This window comes from Diabrotica undecimpunctata, chromosome 8 (assembly GCF_040954645.1).
Source record: "Diabrotica undecimpunctata isolate CICGRU chromosome 8, icDiaUnde3, whole genome shotgun sequence".
NCBI classification, from domain to species: Eukaryota; Metazoa; Arthropoda; class Insecta; order Coleoptera; family Chrysomelidae; genus Diabrotica; species Diabrotica undecimpunctata.
The window spans coordinates 98,601,522-98,620,615 of record NC_092810.1 but is presented as its reverse complement, the minus strand read 5'-3'; the positions used below and the strand labels follow the sequence as shown (position 1 = coordinate 98,620,615).

Sequence of the window (19,094 nt, the reverse complement as noted above, 5' to 3'; positions counted from 1 at the left end):
TGGTAAATGTCAACACACGAACAACTGATTGATAACAATCCGCATTATTTTCCGATTTAGTTTGATTAGCAGACTATCTAGACAGTTTTTACCTATTCATGACAAAAAATGTTAACACGGTTACTAAACAGAAATTTTCTCCAATATAGATACTGACACTTAGAGTAGAATTATATTGTCTGTATTTAGCTAATTTAAAATACTGCCATAACACGTGATAAATTATTAATTTAAACATTTCACCTTCTATTATTTTATTATAGACCTTACATGATATAATTTGTTGAAATCAGGTTGTTAAGAATCTTTTAAAAACATAAAAATATACAGGGTGTTTATTTAAAAATAAGGATTATGGACTATGCTAGACTTGCATGGATCACCCTGCACATTTAAATTTATGTTTAAAAAGTACACATTTAAATTTAAAAGTTAACGTGTCCACTAATTACATTAATTACATTAATTGTTTATACAACTTTATCTCTGAATGTTCCATCTTTATAAGCTTTTTTACAAATTTAATATCATTGACTGCTACATGTCTTTTTGAGGTAACACACATGTTTTAACTTCTCTTTGGATGTCTAGTTTTTTCACATTGTTCTTTTTAGATGAACTGATGATGCTTTCTAAACAGAAAGCGAAACGTCTTCAATAAATAGATGAAGTAGCCACCTTCTTTGTCTTTTATTTCTCCACTTTGACCGAAAAACCCACCACTCTTCGAGTTTACATTAGCTTATATATATATATATATATATATACATCCTACTATCATTTTCGCATCGATACATTATGCTTTTACCATCAATTTAGCATCGTCTTGCAAAGTAGCATCTGTATATCGACGCTACTTTACAAGACCTTAATAACTTTTTTCCCGTACTTGTTACAAGAATTTTAACCATCTCATTGATTAGAGTCTTGATACCGTGTTGGTATTTTAAAATATCCGCTTTCTCTTTTTATCCCTTACTGAGTTATCTAAGTTTATTCCAGAAAATGTTTGAGTCTAAAATGATGGTACAGTGAAAATATTGTATATTTTTAGTTCAGGGTTTTACCGTTTACTCGCTGCCATTATATACATGAAAATGTATATCCCACTTTCATTATCAATCATTTTAGCATCAGAAATTTGGCATCGTTGTTGAATATAATATTACACACGACGAAATAGTAAATTTAAGAATATATATATATTTTTTTCATCTACAAATCATTCTGGCATCATGTTTGGTTAAAAGTAACGGGTTATGATATATTGCAACTACCTATTGTATCTTCGCTCCAATTCGTCCAGTCGCGACGTACAGCACCTCAAATGATAGGATTTAACCAATAAAATACAATAAGACAGAAAAATCAAATATAGCAGCATGTCAAAAAGGCCTTAATTATATATCTTCGTTTCTATAAGTCCAATCGTGACGTACAGTATCTCAAATGACAGGATTTAACCAATTAAAAACAATGAAATAAAAAAAATTAAATACAGCAACATGTCCAAAGGGCCGTAGTCACGTATCTTCGGTCCTATTAGTCCAATCGTGACGTATAGTACCTCTAATGATAGGATTTAACATAAATAATACAATGGGATAGAAAAATCAAATGCAGAACAATGTCAAAAGGGCCTTAGTTGTGTATCTTTAGTTCTATTAGTCCAATCGTGACGTACGATACCTCAAATGATAGCACTTAACCAATAGAATACAATGACATAGAAATCAAATACAGCATCACGTCAAAAGGGCCTTAGTTACGTATCTTTGTTTTTAGTGGCCCAATCGTGACGTACAGTACCTCAAATGATAGGATTTAACCAATCGAATACAATAAGATAGAAAAATAAAATACATCAGCTTGTCAAAAGGGCCTTAGTTATGTATCTGCGGTCCTATTAGTCCAATCATGACGTTTCGTACCTTAAATGATAGAATTTAACTAATATAATACAATGAGATATAAAAATTAAATAGAGTAGCTTGGCAAAAGGGCTTTAGTTATGTATCTTCGATCCTATTAGTCCAATCGTGACGTAAAGTACCTCAAATGGTACCATTTAACTAATAGAATACTACGACGTACAAATCAAATACATCAACACTAAAAGGACTATAGGTATATATCTTTGCTCCTATATATGTTATGTCAAAAGAGGCTTAGTTGCGTAAACGAATTAACGCACAGAAGTGTGTGGCATATTACGTGACAGGATTATTAGCGAATACCATACGATTACGTCATACATCTCTTTGCATACGTCCACTTTTAGTTAACTACTTAGTATGTATTCAGTACTTTGCTTTACGGTTGTTGAGGCATTAACTCTTAAACAGAAGAATGTTAAAAATCTTGAAAGCTTTGAGATGTGGTGCTACCGCCGTATACTAAAAATAAGTCGGGTGGATAAAATTACAAATGAAGAGGTAATACGCAGAATAAATAACGATCCAGAAGTTATACTGAATATAAAAAAGAGAAAACTTGAATAGTTTGGCCACCTGATGAGAGGACAAAAGTACACATTCCTACAAAATATAATGCATGGAAAAATCCAAGGACGCAGAAATCCAGGCCGTAGAAGAATGTCCTGGATGAGAAATTTAAGAGAGTGGTTTGGCTGTACCACTAACGAATTATTCAAAACAGCAGTAAATAAAATTAGAATCGCCCTAATGATATCCAATCTGCGATAGCAGAGGCACTTAATAAAGAAGAAGATATGATAAACTCGAAAAATCTCCAACGTTCACTGTTAGACATATGCCTCCCGTTCAGTATACACATTTACTGCTCCTTGACGCTGTGACGAGAATGAGATAGGATTTAACAAATAGAATGACAGAAAACTAAAAAAGACAATGTGTCAAACGTGGAATGCGTCGCAGAACGTGAAATATTAGCGTAAAATTATATGATGCCATAGACGGTTCTTTAATACCCAGCAAACTCGCTTTGTAAAGTTACATAGCAGGGATCTGTGCGAGAAAAAGTCGATCATTCGTTTTATAACCCAAAGGGGACCATAAAATATTCAACGTTAAAATTTGACATAATGTAACGGTATGACAAATCTTTTTTCTCCCGTGTGTGCTTGCCTGTGTACCTATACAATAGGAGTCGTGCATAACCTTTAAGTTGATCGTAATACATGCAATAAAACATAAATGCACATAAAACTGCAACAACAAGTATGTTGACGACTTGGGTTAGTATATACAGTGCATTCCGTACGTTTTTTAAACATGGTTAGGAAATTGTTGACTGGAGGCTATTAAAGAAGTTCTTAAAATAATTGCGGGTCACCGCCTTTTCTGTAAATGGAGTGAATATTGTTATCGATTTAATTTTTTTCTTCAGTTGAATAATTCCTGCTGGTATTTGGTCTAAGCTTACTTCTTTTTCTCATTCAAACTGTTTCATAGCTAATTTTACTTCCTCTTTATAGTGCCCTGTTCACCTGTTTTGGTAATTTCGGACTATTTCATCTCTTATAACATAAAACAGTTGTTTCAGATATCTTTATCGCGTTTCCTTTTTTCTATGGATGAATATGCTGCCGTTTTCATCTTCTACTATTTCATATGGAGCTACACGATTAACAACTCCAAATCAAGAAAAGACAAATAACACTCCGAATTATATTATACAACTAATAGTCCAAAAATAAAGAGCAAGAGGTAGATAATCAGACAATTAAGATGAGCGCTACATGATGTACGCAATGCCACATTTGAACACTACATTAGTACATTGTCTAAAGAAGATCATTCACTATGGATAGCAACAAAACACTTAAAGAGACCTGATCAATACAACCCACCAATTAAGAAAGATGACGTTAGTTGAGGGAGATCAGACCAGGAAAAAATGTCAACATTTTCAGAATACCAGATAATAATAATCAAGCAATAGAACACTGAAAACTTTTGTTTTTAACTGTACGCCCGTGAATGACTTATTATTTTTTAAATAACACTTAATATTGCACTTTTTTATTGTATTTTTTTCATCTTTCAAGATAATTCTTATAGGAATATATTTATTTATAACATACGGTCTTATGGGAACAAGAGTTGCAGTAAAAGATTTTTCTAAATATAGAATGTAAACCATATTTCTAATATATTTGTGAAAAAGAACCAGTTTATAATATTCCGGACGACGTAATAAAACCTTATTTTAGACTATTGGTCGATGAATTGAAATCATTGTTCAAGAAACGAATTATTCATGTGCAGATGTTTTACTATAAAAACATGTACAACCAAAATCTCGATTAAAAAAATTGCAACCAGTTACTCACGATGAAACTTAACCCCATTATTGATTTTACAAGTAATAAAATGGGTCGACAAAAGACCAGTTTTAATCCTTACAACATTTAAACATAATAGTTATATCTTGGTTTAATCAGATGAAAAGAAAAATTATACACAAGTACTAAACCACAAACTATTCTCGATTATAACTTGGTGAAAAAGAGTGTTGATTTTAGTGATTAAGTGGCTTCTTACCAAAGCCCAATACGCAAAATTCTGAAGTGGTACCGGAAAGTGGCAGTGGAATTAATATTTAATACCGCAGTAGTAAATGCTTAGTTGCTAAATAATAGAAAACGTAAAAAAGCGACAACCTATCCTTGAGTTCAGACTGGAGTTCGCGAAGGCATTTGCAAATAAAGAAATGTTGTAACCCTCACGAACAGTTACACCCAAAAATACCATCTCAGGCAAAGCGATGTAGATAATACAAAGAGAAGAAAGTGTACAAGATGTAACAAAATTTTAAGAAGAAGCATGACTAGTAGAAAGGACGATAGAAAAGTTAAAAAAGTTAAAACATACTCTGAAGAATGTGTTGGCAAAACTGGAATATGTCTAGTGTGCTTCAATGGAGCACATTCAAAAACAATTTTACTTATACAGGAACTATTATTGAGTAAAAACGTATTATACCTCAAGTGGCCTTATAGTATTGGAAGTCGTAAGTTGATAGTTTTAGTAGAACATTTTAATTGTTAATTACCTCCGTAAAAGTGAGTTATAGTATTTATAAAAAGATGGATGTAAATAATATGCCTTCGACATCTAAAAAAGCTAAATGTGAATATAAACGTAGATTGACCACTGCTGAATTACAATCATTGTTAGAAGCATCTGGCGAGGACGATGTAGATTAAATGAATGGTGGAAGTGACTCTGATTGACTCTGACGAAATATTTGCACAAAGTCGGTCAGAAAAATCGAGGATTGCGTTTTGGAAAGAAACAACACAAACAGAATTTAAGACTTTTCTCGGACTTATGTTCCATATGGGGACAATTAAGATAAACCGTCTGAATGACTACTAAAAAAGTATGGGTAACTTCTATAATAGTGTTGACTTGACTAGATAATTGCTCATATCCCATATTAAGAAATAAGCGAATAGATAATCCTCACTTGTCAAAGAAACTGAAAAAACGTGAAGTGGTCTAAAAACTAAAAAGTCCCCTATTCAAACTGGTTTTTAATAAAAAATTTAATAATATGTTAAAGTTTTTTTAATATACCCTAAAACTAAAAGCGAAAAGAATCGATTGCAAGTTACAAAATACTTGTAGAGTCATACTGTTTGGACAAGTACAGTTGTTTAAATAATCGCTTTCTGTCATAAACAAATTGAATAAATTGTAAAATATTTTTTGATCTGCTTGATATTTAGCACACTTTAATAACTCATCAATTGCCATAATTGCCTGTCGTTAGGCCAAAAACAAAGTTATTAACATTATTTATAAATTACTACAAACATAATATCATAGAGTTTACGGTTTTTTGGAATTATATCAATTATTTATGTATTTAAATTTGGTATTTCCCTACATAAAAAACTTTTTATGGTCTACAACTATTATTTGAATTATTTTTCTTTAGAATGTATACAAAACGTTTTATAAGCAAAAAATTATTTTTTTTTGCCTTTTAAGATTGTTTAAAAAAACAAAGCAAAATCAACTGTACGTCTTTACGAATTTTTCGTCAGCTACCCCTCATACTATTTAGAATTTAAATTTCTGTATAAGATTTTTTATTTAGTCAAATATTATTTTTTTATGTGATTAAGCCACAATTATTGGTCGTTATTGAGATGAAAATTACATTTTTAATTAACTAATATTTAACGTTTTGATTTCCACTATTATTTTACAATAGCTTTGTTTATTGTACTAATTATGTAAACATGTGTATACACATTTTGTACAGAAAAACGTTGTTTGAGAACGATTTCCGGAATGGAAATCAAAATTTCAAACATTATCACAATCACAACCAATAATAAAGGCCTTAATCCCATAAAACCATAATATTTATCTCAAACTATTCATCGATAGCTTCGACTAAACAGGTTGTAAATTAAAATTTATGTAAAATATTCCCCTACACGATTCTCTGGGCAAAAATATCTAGGTTAAATAAATATAACATCTAAACGAAGAAAAAAACCTGTTGAGACTGCAACTTGTGAGCAGGTAGTTTCAATGTCGTCATTCGAACTTGACCCAAACAACCGATCGATATTTAGGTATCTAAAATATTATTTTAAGGATTAATACCGGCAACATCTACTGGCTCTAAAATGATGCCAAATACAGTGATTTTACCGCTCGATGTTAAAACGTAGGTTTGATGTAAAAATTAAATATATAAAAAAAATCGGAATATTAAAAAACCGACAACAGTGCCAAGCCTACAAAGGTACCCTAAACGAACATACACAATTTATAAATAGAAAATGATAGCAATTCTTGGTGATGCTAAATTACTGCAACGTGAAAAGAGTTCTAAAGGATAGCGGGATGTATATATATATATATATATATATATATATATATATATATATATATATATTACAGAAAATGCTGTGTTTCTTAAGTTTAATCAATTTTAACATTTGTAACAACTCTCAATAAATATACAACCAATTTTCAAGTTGGACATATTTTATCTACCCTTGGGCAAACATGAAAACTACACATTGTTGGGCGTTTAAGTGTTACTACAAAAACGCCATAAGAACAAGGTTTCAGAACCTAACTAGTTTGCTTTTTTCTAATTGCCTTTGTATAATCAGTTAATGTATTGGTTACCAATTATTTTAAAATTATTAGCCGTAATTTGAGATAATTTATTTTTCCTTATTTTTTCTTACCTGCATTCGCTGTTTTCTCTGCAGATTTCCGCTAGATGCAAACAGGACGGTTGTGGCGATTCTTCTGTTCTTTGAGCACACACTGGATGAAGTTTTTCTTGTGCGATGAGGCACGCGTCTTGTTTGTTATCTGTTTTTCTGAAACAAAATAAACAACAGATCTGTAATACTTTAAACATGAAAGTGTAATAGCTTTTAGAGTCACAGCTAAATAGAACATTTTATAAGCAGGTATTAAATAAAAACTGATGAAAACAACAAATTTAAGAAATAATATTACTAAAGGGATTATACCTGTTGGAATAACAAAGTTGTGTCTGCCATTTTTATCCAAAATGAGTTATTGATAGAATATAATAATTATAATTATAGTTTTGCTTTAAGTATGAAGATATCAGCACCATCTACTGAACGATAGTTGAAATATCAGTGTTACAAAGTTCCATCTTATGCAGTTTTGCTGCTACTTAAGTTATAACAAGGTTTATAACAAGGTGGTATTTACTGAATTTCAAATAAATAATTTAAAAAATTCTATCTGCAGCAACTGTGTGATTATATTAATTTAGTTTAATCGTTAAACCGTCGACCCGGTAATAGACACGAATATTAGTTAACTTCTAAAGTTTTGTCTTTTAAAAAAGTATTTAATACGTTCAAATAATCTAAATAAAATGGGTGATAGCGGAGATAACAGCATAACCACGTAAAGGTGGGTACACATATGCGAGCCAAACGGTATACGTACCGTACGCGTACAGATCCTTGAAAAATATTCTACATCGTACTGATCGCATACTTATCTCGATCCATGGAAAGCGACATACCAACAACGAACAACATGTGCGAAATGATTCATTTTATTTATAATTTGGGTACTGATTTATGTTCCTAATTTTGCTTGTTTAACAAAAATAAAAATATGCACAATAATCAGTCTACTGTTTTCTCACATCTCTCTAGGAAGGAACACGTCATTCACACAATGTCGATTTGATGAGACAATAAAAATGTTCGCTGCGTTTAGTAAGCGCCGTCCAAACTGAAAGACGAGCTTCCTTTGAAGTCGTGAAATAAACCTCAACAATTTGGTTCGCGACGAGTCACGATGAAACAGTACGCAAGCGGTTTTTTCAGCTGTACACATTAAAGGTCGGTACACATATACGAGCCAAACGGTATGCATACGGTATGCGAACGCTATATTCGTTAATGTGTACGGCAGAAAAAACCGCTTGCGTACTGTTTCATCGTGACTCGTCGCGAACCAAATTGTTGCGGTTTATTTCACGACTTCAAAGGAAGCTCGTCTTTCAGTTTGGACGGCGCTTACTAGACGCAGCGAACATTTTTATTGTGTCATCAAATCGACATTGTGTGAATGACGAGTTCCTTCCTAGAGAGACGTGAGAAAACAGTAAACTGATTATTGTACATATTTTTATTTTTGTTAAACAAGCAAAAACAGGAACATAAATCAGTACCCAAATTATAAATAAAATGAATTATTTAGCACATGTGTGTTCGTTGTTGGTTTGTCGCTTTCCATGGATCGAGATAAGTATGCGATCAGTACGATGTAGAATATTTTTCAAGGATCTGTACGCGTACGGTACGTATACCGTTCGGCTCGCATATGTGTACCCACCTTAACGAATATAACGTTCGCATACCGTATGCATACTGTTTGGCTTGTATATGTGTACCGACCTTTAGATTACGTTTATTTTAATTTAGAAGTTGACTTTCCTAACCTAACCTATATTATTACATAGATGCAGATGCAACCATTACTTCGTCTCTTATCAACAATAATCTAAATAAAATGGATAACGGTGGAGATAACACGATAACCACGTAAGATTACATTTATTTTAATTTAGAAATAGACTTTCCTAAACTAACCTACATTACAGAGATGCAGATGGAACCATTAATTCGTCGCTTCTCAACAGTGGCTTAAAGATGACAAGAAAATGAAAGAAAAATTCATTAAAATGGAAAGTAAATGAGAGGAAAAGTATATGCCAAGCAGGGAAATTATATATTAATGCCAGTGGTAAAGAGGTTCGAGAAAGGAAACGCACATATAAAAAAAATTGTTTAAATAATTGCAAATTCAATTGTGAAAAACAAATTTCCGAGGAAGAGGCACAGAAGGTGTTTAATACATACTGGAGTTTGTCTCAAAACGAAAAATACATATATTTGAGCCACGCTACAAAAAAAAGTTTAAATGCCAGGGGCACCACGGAAGAGCATTCACGGCGAATGTATATATTTTCGTATTTCATGCTTACTCGTGGGGAGCAAATTCGGGTATATAAAAATTTTTTTTTGGAAGATTAGGTATTTCACAAAAACCAATATACACAATATTTGGTTGTTTTAAATAAGTTATATACTAGAGAATTTTATAAAAATATATTTATGTGAGGGCATTTTTAATAAATTAGCATATAATAATTGTAAAAAGTTGTATTTTAGTAATTTTAATGTTGTAAATAGATTTAAGTGAGCCATGTGCTTAGGCAACCAACTATACAGTGGATTGACAGATAGAAATTAATCATAATACGAATATAAGTGGGGTTATAATAATAATGTTGGTTTGAGGTGTTTAATTTATATATATTTGATGATTTAAATGTTTATTCTGATCTGAAAAGCCTAAATGTCAACAAAATTATTAATAGAAAAGAATGGAATTCTCTGGATCTCCGGAGATGGCCATGTTTGCGAAATGGTTTGTTCCAGAAAATTTAGACATGTATTAAATAGAACGCAATAGAACATGATATCTTACGAGATGGTTCTAGAAATCCAAAAACATATAAATACCCGTGATTTGGATTCAAGATGGCAGTTTTTAAGTTTTTAGTCTAAAGTCAAGCAGTCAGAAGTTTTTAGTCAGAAGTCAGGCCAGTTTATTATGAAAGTTAGTACCTAGACACATTTAGTTAGTAAATAGTGAAGTAAATTGTTCAGAATTTTCAAGAAGTCAGTCAGAAAAGTTTAGTAAGAAATATGAAAGTTAGTTGGAGTCAGTGAATCAGGTACAAATAGTCAAATTGTTTAATATAGTGAGTTAAATGAAGATTAAAAATTATGCATATAATTTAATGCACATTTATAATTATACACAAATAATTATTGAAGATTAAAAAAAGTATATTGGAAGAAATTAAATTATATTATGGTTGGAGATTAGTATAAATCAACTTATAATAATTGGATATTGGTATATTGAAAAGAAGAATAAATATAAATGCTGTTTGCTGGTTTGTTTGGTGGTGTATAAATGCTGGTGAAGAAAAATATATCTTAAATTGGTAGAAGCTGATAATTGGAAAAAGAAATTTCACAAAAACAAGGATAACCGAAGTACGAAGACTTTCAGTGGTGATTAGAATATATATAGTGGAAAACAGTTCATTTAGGCATTCAGTGAAAGAAAGGTACAAAATTTTGTTAATATAATTTAGTTAGTATTATAACAATTTCAATTTTGAAGATAGTTTGTTTAAATTTAACATTGTCTATAGAATTTAATTAGTTTTATAAGAACATCAATTTAAAGATAGTTTATTTTAAATTTGCATTGGCTAGGTTAGATATATATGTGTGTTTCATAATAGTTATAATAAAGATAATTTAAAAAATATCCGTCATCTGAGAGACTTGTAAGCAGACTGAAACCAAACCAAACATACTGGCTAGTCTGGCATTTATAGAAAAATAATTACCAGAGTATACTTTTAGCGGTCTCTAACGAGGGAAGAGGGAAGATAAACGACGAAACGAGTACAAAAATGATGGTGATTTATATGGGTAAATTGTTGATGCAAAGTGGAACATGAAATATTCCTAGCATCGTTCTGAATGGCTTAAGTTACAGTTTACTGTAACCTCTATCCAAATTTATTTTATCTACCCTCGTTGGAGGTTGCACCTTTTAGAGCCCTTAAATATCCGTATAAGATTTTCACTCGAAATAGATTATTTTTTCCAGATAGACTGGTGTAAGTGGTTGTAATTTATTTAAAGCATCTGGTCGCAACATTAATAGAACAATCTCATAAAAAAAGAATATTTTGTTCAATTGTCAAAAGATGAAATAAATAAATAAATATAATTGAATTGAAAAAGAAAACAAAAAGCGCCTATGTCAGTTTTGCTGGTGAACACCTTATACCCTAGCGCCGGGACTGTACCTAAATATCGGTCAAAAACGAAAAATTGCCAGTATTACGCGACATACTCAAGAAATTATTTAAATACAACGTTAAAACTTTATAGAAACGACGGAAAAATATCACAGGACTAGAGAACGGATTTTGAAATTCCTTTTCTAAAAATTTTACGTGGGAGCAATATTCCTAACAGCTGTATGCTATAAATCTACTTACTAATTAAAAATCACCATTAATGTATTTAATACTGTTTGCAGTAAAACAAACTCATTCAAATATTTGCGTTATTGCTCTAAAGTATTCTATATGAAATACCTACTGCTGTACTGTTTGTGATTATTAAATCGATTATGAAATTAAATGCATTATCAATTTGTTTACCTTTACGTATTTGTTTATTGTTGTATAAACATGTATAATTTATTAACCAATGGCCATATCTAATTTGCCAAAAATAATATAATGAGCTACGCGCGACCAAATTAAAGGGAATGTTTTATTTTAAACATTTTAGAGATTCAAATTATTGTTTTACTATTATATGTTCCTATACAGGGTGGTCCTTAAGTAATTGTACAAACAAAAACCGTAGATTCTGCACTTTAAAATATTACGATTTAAGCCAAATTGCTTTAATAAAATGTTCATATTAAGAAAGATACAGGGTGATAAAGTAGAAATTTGAAATTTTATTTTTCGCTATAACTTTTACGTTTGTAAATATTTTTGGACAAAAATTTAGAGTTGGATGCTTTTAAGTAGGATTAATTATAATTTTATACTTACTTTAATGTAACTAATAGATGGCGCTACATATGCCACATATGTGGCATAAATTTGCGCTTAACTTTTTTGCTCTAACTTTATTTGTGTTAAAAAATATAAGACACTTTATTTTTACAAAGAAAAGGTCTACTTGTTAGTAACCTAAAAATTCAACTGTTTTCAAGATAAATCCATTTTATAAGTCAGCTGCACAATAATTTTTAGTTTGATATTTATGCGGTAAAGCACTGAATACATGTAGATAAGCATAATTCATAGTTTATTCTTATTAAAACAACTTAAAGATAATAAGGTAACATCACAGAATGCTTTGTTATATGGGCTAAATGTCTTATGGGAGAAAAGATATTTCATCTTCTTCTTTAGGTGCCATTTCAGTTTCAGACGTTCGCCGTCATCATGTTTACAATTTCCCTTTGCTATCGCTTCTTAAGTTTCTATAATGGCGTTGTATTACCTACTTTTTCTCTATTGTAAAATGCTAACAACCCATCATATGTGGTTTATGCAAGATGATACACAACCACATTCTAGAGAAAAGCATATTGCTTGGCAATGTGGTGAGATATTGATAAAATTATTTAATTTAAAAAAAAAATCCGAAAAAAATACTTATTGTTCATTACGTAAATTTTTGACACATTTTGTTACGACAAATAGAAACTAGAGCACAGGTATTGAATAACACATATGTGTTCTGTTTCATAATACTTTTACTACAAATCTAACCTGAAAGACTCAGCAATTTTACAAAAACATCATCGCTGTCCTAATAACCGATATTGTTATAAATATAGTAAACACACAGGCAGTTTAGTTCAGCATGATATTAGTTCGTTAGTAAATCATAATAGTCCATTTGTTCGAGATGTAATTATAGTTACTCGAAAGCTCTAACGTAATCATATAAATAAGTAATGTCATCGATATATTCGTCCATTATACATTATAGCCATCACATAGCTCCGAATTTAATCCGCTTGATTTTGGTGTGTGGGGCGCATTAAAACAACGTGTCTGTAGAAATCCCATAAACATTCGCAACCAACTATCGGAAGAAATAATTACTGCTGCAGTTTCTTTGCTATGATGAACCAATGATGCTATTTAATATGAGATGATCTTTTATGGAATATATTATTGACAAATAAATTAAAGAAAATAGGTGTACATATCGAACACTTACTTTGACAAAAAGTTATATTATTTAGTTTAACTATTTCTTAATTTGGTTTGTAAACAAAATGTTTTGATTATGACTTTAATTTAACGTAAAACGTAAAATGTTTGATGTAAAATCCTATTATTATGTTATTTTGTCAAATCCTATTATTAATTATCCTGCTGATATATTTATTTTATTTAATATGTCGTTAACTATTAACTTTAGTTAAAGGAATTTTATACCAAAATTCAGAAGTATTAATGTTTTTGTCTATTTTTTCTTCGTTGCCTGGAGTAATTGCCTTAGAACAGAATTATGAAGCTGAGTTTTAAAATGCTATTATCTTGAAAACTATTGGGATTTAAAGTTATTAACAGGTATACCTTATTTTTGTTAAATAATGTATCTTTTATATTTTTTATCACAAACACAGGTAACTTAAAGAGCAAAAAAAGGTATGTGCAAATTTATACCACATATGTGGCATAAGTGGCGCCCTCTATCAGTTAGATCAAAGTGTATATCAAATTATAATTTCTCATATTTAAAAGTACTAAGTTTTAAATTTTTATACATAAATGTTGAAAAACATGAAAGTTATAGCGAAAAATATAATTTTTACTTTGCACTTTAACACTCTGTATCTTTCTTAATATTTGGCTTAAATCGTAATATATTAAAGTGTAGAATATACTATTTCTTTTTGTACAATTACTTAAGGACCGATGTTCGCGAAAATAGTGCGTTTCTTTCAGGTATGGACATAATACACAATTAAGAACAGAAAAGAAAAGTTAAAAAAAATTTACATTGTTTTCCAGACACGTAAATTTTTATTTTTAAAAAATTAAAAAATCTGGTAACGTTGTAAGCAGTGAAAGCGCTTCTCAATTAAGGGCGGATCCAAGGAGGGGTCCATGCCCCCTACACAGAATTAAGATATATATATATATATATATATATATATATATATATATATATATATATATATATATATATTTAAATATTTACAGTTCAAATTTTAGTAGTTTCAAACATATATCCTGCTTGCCACGAGAAAAATGTTTTTAGTTTTGAAGGTAGTAGAAGTTGTGCTGAACGAAGTAAAGTGTAAGGTAACTTAAGGTATGTATGTATAACACAACCGCGCTCTGTTGAAGAAAACAAGAGACTTTACTTTTGACGCGTGAGTCTTTGCGTCTGCCGTCCGCCCTCAGTCCTCCCTGCCCTTTCTTTCTTTGCAACCTCTGAAATAATAGTAAGTGCAAAAGTTAAACTGGATGTTTAACCTCTGAATGTAATAGCAATGTATGCACCAGAGAACAACAGAGATACTATTACAAGGGAAAACTTCTACGAACACCTTCAGACTGTAAAAAACGAGACCCCAAATGAATATATAATAATTATAGGCGATTTTAACGCCCGTGTTGGCAATGATACAGTTTCAGGAATAAAACAGCGATATAAAGAAAATATCAGAAATGAAAACGGAGACCTTTTGAAGGACCTCTGCAGCATAAACGAGATACGTATTAATAACACATTTTCCCTTACAAAGAACAATACAAATACACTTTTTAAAATAGCAAAGGAAAAAGACCGTGAATAGACTATATTCTGTCGAATAGAGAGTTGCAGCCCTCTCAAATCTTGGATCTAAGAGCACTAATATCAGCAGAAACAGGAAGCGATCTTAAATTGGTATTGTGCAAAATCCAAATAAAAACACATATATGTGATAACAAAACACCAAAACACACCACAATGATAAAAGTCAAAAGCTTACAGCATGACTCCACAAGATACCTATTCCAAACAAGAATAAACAAAAAAAGCAGAAACACATAGTATATCACAGAAAGTGATGGAGTCGAAAAAAGCTGGGCATAAATTAAGTCTAATATCTTAGCCTCGGACAAGGAAGTTCTTGGTGAAAGAAATATAACTAAAAATAAATCCTTACCAAGGCGAAGAACACCATGGTTTTGTACAAAAGTGAAGTAAAAATTTAAAGGAAAGAAAAAAGCTTACCTGAAATACATTTCAACCAAAACACAAGGGGTATACAATAATTACAGGTACAAAGAAATGGAACATGATTTTTACGGATCGCAAAAGGAAATATGGCGCTTCATAAGAGGCCAAAGAAGTAAGGTAAAGGAACTAATAGAACTAAAACACATAAAAAAGGATACGTGGATTGACTACCCAAACAAGCTTTATGCAGAGGAAGAACAAACGACGCTAGAACCGGAAACATCAGAAATTAACACAAATGAAGAACTTAATATACATATACAGAAAGTTCGGAAAATAATTGAATACCTAAAGAACAGAAAATCATCAGGTAAAGACGGGATACCAAACGAATTACTAAAATATTGATGAGAAGCAATTACAGAACAATTAACAACATTAATTAATAAAATTATAAAGCACAATAAAATACTGGAAGAATGGAGAACAAGCGAACTAATTCTACTACTCATAAAATGAGATAAAAACCAGCCAAAAAACTACAGAGGTATAAACTTGTTAAATACTATGCTAAAACTTTCAACTAAAATTTTACAATTGCTAATAAATCAGAGGATAAGTTTAGCAGTTGAACAACATGGTTTTAGTAGTGGAAGATTGTGTACAGATGCAATATTCGTTATAAAGCAAATTACTGAGAAATCACTAGAGTATAATAGACCACAATTTCTGTGTTCTAATTGACCTAAAAAAAAGCGTTTGACAGAGTAAGACTTCAACTATCGAAAACATCTACCAAAACAACAAAACGAAAGTCAGAATAGATGGACAACTTACAGAACCTATAGAAATAGAAAGCGGAATAAGATTATGGAATTCATTGAGCCCCATGCTCTTTAATTTGAATATGGATGAAATCATCAAAAGAGTTAACAAAGGAAGAGGATATATAATGGGAAACAAAAAAATAGAAATAATGTGTTACGCAGAAGACCCACTGATAGCCCAAGATGAAGATCGTCTGCAAAGACTGGTCCACAGATTTAACATAAGAGCAAGAGAATTTAATATGACAATCTTATCTCAAAAAACTAAAACAAATGTAGTCAGCAAAGAATCAACCAGATGTAAAATAGAAATTGATGGCATTAGTATTGAACAAGAGGAAAATAAAATACCTAGGAATTACACTGTCCAGCTATGGAGACCTGGACAAAGAAGTCAGAAATCAAGTACAAAAAGCAAATAGACTGGCAGGATCCCTTAGTAACACTATATGGCGAAACAGACACATTAATACTGAGATGAAGTCAAGAATTTATAAAGCCAGTCTAAGACCAATAATGACATATACCCCAGAAATAAGACCCGACACAGCCACAACACAAAGGCTACTGGAAACGGCAGAGATGAGAGTACTAAAAAGAATTACAGGGAATACGCTGAAAAATCAAAAAAAAGTTAAGGCATTAGAAGAAAATGTAAGTAAGTCACCAATCGGCAGAAGAAGTATAGGACGACAGCGCAAAAGATGGAATGACAACCTTCCAGAAGAAGAAGAAAATTTAACGGATGATAATAGAACTGAATATACTTAATGTAAAGACAAGAAAGACTACAAAAAAAACTAAAAAGATCTAGTCTGCAATCCTCACTCATTAGACTTCTTCTTCTTCATGTTCCGCTCCCGGAGCAATTATAATTTTGTTGGTTACGCGCCTGAATAGTTCAATTGAACTGCATCCAAACCATTCACGGTGATTGCGTAGCCACGAGATTTTACGTCTACCTACGCTTCTTCTGCCTTTGATTATACCCTGCATTATATTCCTTAGTAGTTCGTATTTTTCACCTCTCATGATGTGCCCCAAGTATTCCAATTTCCTGATTTTTATGAAATTTAAAACTTCGCATTGTTTTCCTAGTTGTTCGAGAACGTTTGTTTTGCGATCCATCCATGATATTTTCAAAATACGTCGGTAACACAACATTTCGAATGCTTCTAAGTTTTTAATGTTGGATTTTTGAAGTGTCCAAGCTTCAACCCCATACAATAGGGTAGAGAAAATATAACATCGAAGCATTCTTATTCGGAGCGATATATTGATATCGCGATTACAAAAAAGTTTTCTCATTATATTAAAAGTTGACCGTGCAATTTCAATGCGGCATCTTATTTCCTTTGTCTGATCAGTATCTTCTGTGATCCATGCTCCAAGGTATTTGTACGAAGATATTTGTTCAATTTCTGTATTATCTAGTACTAGCTTAACTTTGATGTTTTGTGCTTTTGTAAATATCATGAACTTGGTTATCTTCAAATTTATTTTTAGTCCATAATCGTTGCAATATATATTTAGTTGTTCAGCAAGGTGTTACAGTTCTTCTAGTGTTCCTGCCAGAAGGACGGTGTCGTCAGCATATCTTATGTTATTAAGTGGCTCACCATTTATTATAAGGCCCTCACTGACTTTGGCAAGCGCTAATTCTGAGATGGGTTCACTGTATAAATTGTATAACAAGGGTGATAAAATACACCCTTGGCGGACCCCACGGAGAATCTGGATATCCTCGGTTAGCTCGTTTTCAACTTTCACTTTTGCTGTTTGGTTCCAATAGAGGTTACATATGATTCTAATGTCTCTACTGTCTATGTTTTTATTTAATAAAATTTCTTTAAGCCGATTATGCTGCACTCTGTCAAATGCCTTCTCAAAATCAATAAAAAGGCAAATACTTCCTGATTTATATCCAAGCATCTCTGCGACAAAACACTTACTGCAAACAGTGTATCTCATGTTCCCAGTCCTTTCCTAAATCCCATTTGTGTATGCCTTCATCTAATTTCTTATGTATTGTATTGTGAATTACTTTTAAAAACAATTTCAAGACATGACTTATTAAGGCTATGGTGCGATGTTCATTGCACTCCTTTTAATTGGCTTTTTTGGGTAGCAGTATGAATGTTGATTGGAGCCATTCTTTAGGTATTATACCTGTTCTATATATGGTATTGAATAGATCCAAAAGAAGATCAATAGATTCAGTTTTCACAACTTTGAGTAATTCGATAGGAACTTCATCAGGCTCGGGAGATTTACCACCTTTAGCTTGTTTCATTGCATATTCAATTTCTTCTCGTATAATGGCAGGCCCAGTATCATCCTTAAATTCTTTTGATGCTTCTGTTCTCTCTTTGTCTTCCAAAAGTTGCGCTATATATTGTGCCCATCTCTGCATTTTTTTGTTTATATCTGTGTAAGTGCACCACTTTCATCTCTTAGTTGCCTAGTTTGAAGTGATTTTCTTATTCCTGTTAATTCTCTAATTCTTTTATGCATGTTAAAAAAGTCATATTTTTTCTCAATTTCTTCTAATTCTTGGCACTGCTCATGTAACATTCTCTCCTTAGCTTCTTTTATTCTCTTTTTAATTAATCGATCAGTTTCATTATATTTAATTGGATTTTTTGCTTTGAATGATTTTCTTTCATTCATTAATAGTAGTATTTCTTCAGTTATCCAGTCTTTATGTTTTCTTTTCTTTGGTTTTAAATTTTCATTTGCTGTTTTAATTATTGCTACTTTTATATTTTCCCATTTCTGATCCATATTATAACAACTCTTATTCAGTTCAGCATTACGTAGATTTTCAGTAAGAGTTTTTACAGGTTCCTTTGTTTGTGGTTCCCTTAATCTCTTAATATCAATTCTACTTTGTGTGGGTTTTTTAACCAGTTTTAATTTGATTCGTAATGTGACTACTA

At 31.3% G+C, this 19,094-nt stretch overlaps 1 protein-coding gene across 1 annotated transcript in view; it reads right to left on the bottom strand.

Moving 5' to 3' along the window:
• The window catches only part of LOC140449018 (uncharacterized), a 610,571-nt gene that overhangs the window by 117,474 nt on the left and 474,003 nt on the right, over positions 1-19,094 (bottom strand). Inside the window, exon 9 of the mRNA XM_072542160.1 lies at positions 7,205-7,342. Coding sequence (XP_072398261.1) covers positions 7,205-7,342 — 138 coding nt within the window. The remainder of the gene's footprint in view (positions 1-7,204; positions 7,343-19,094) is intronic.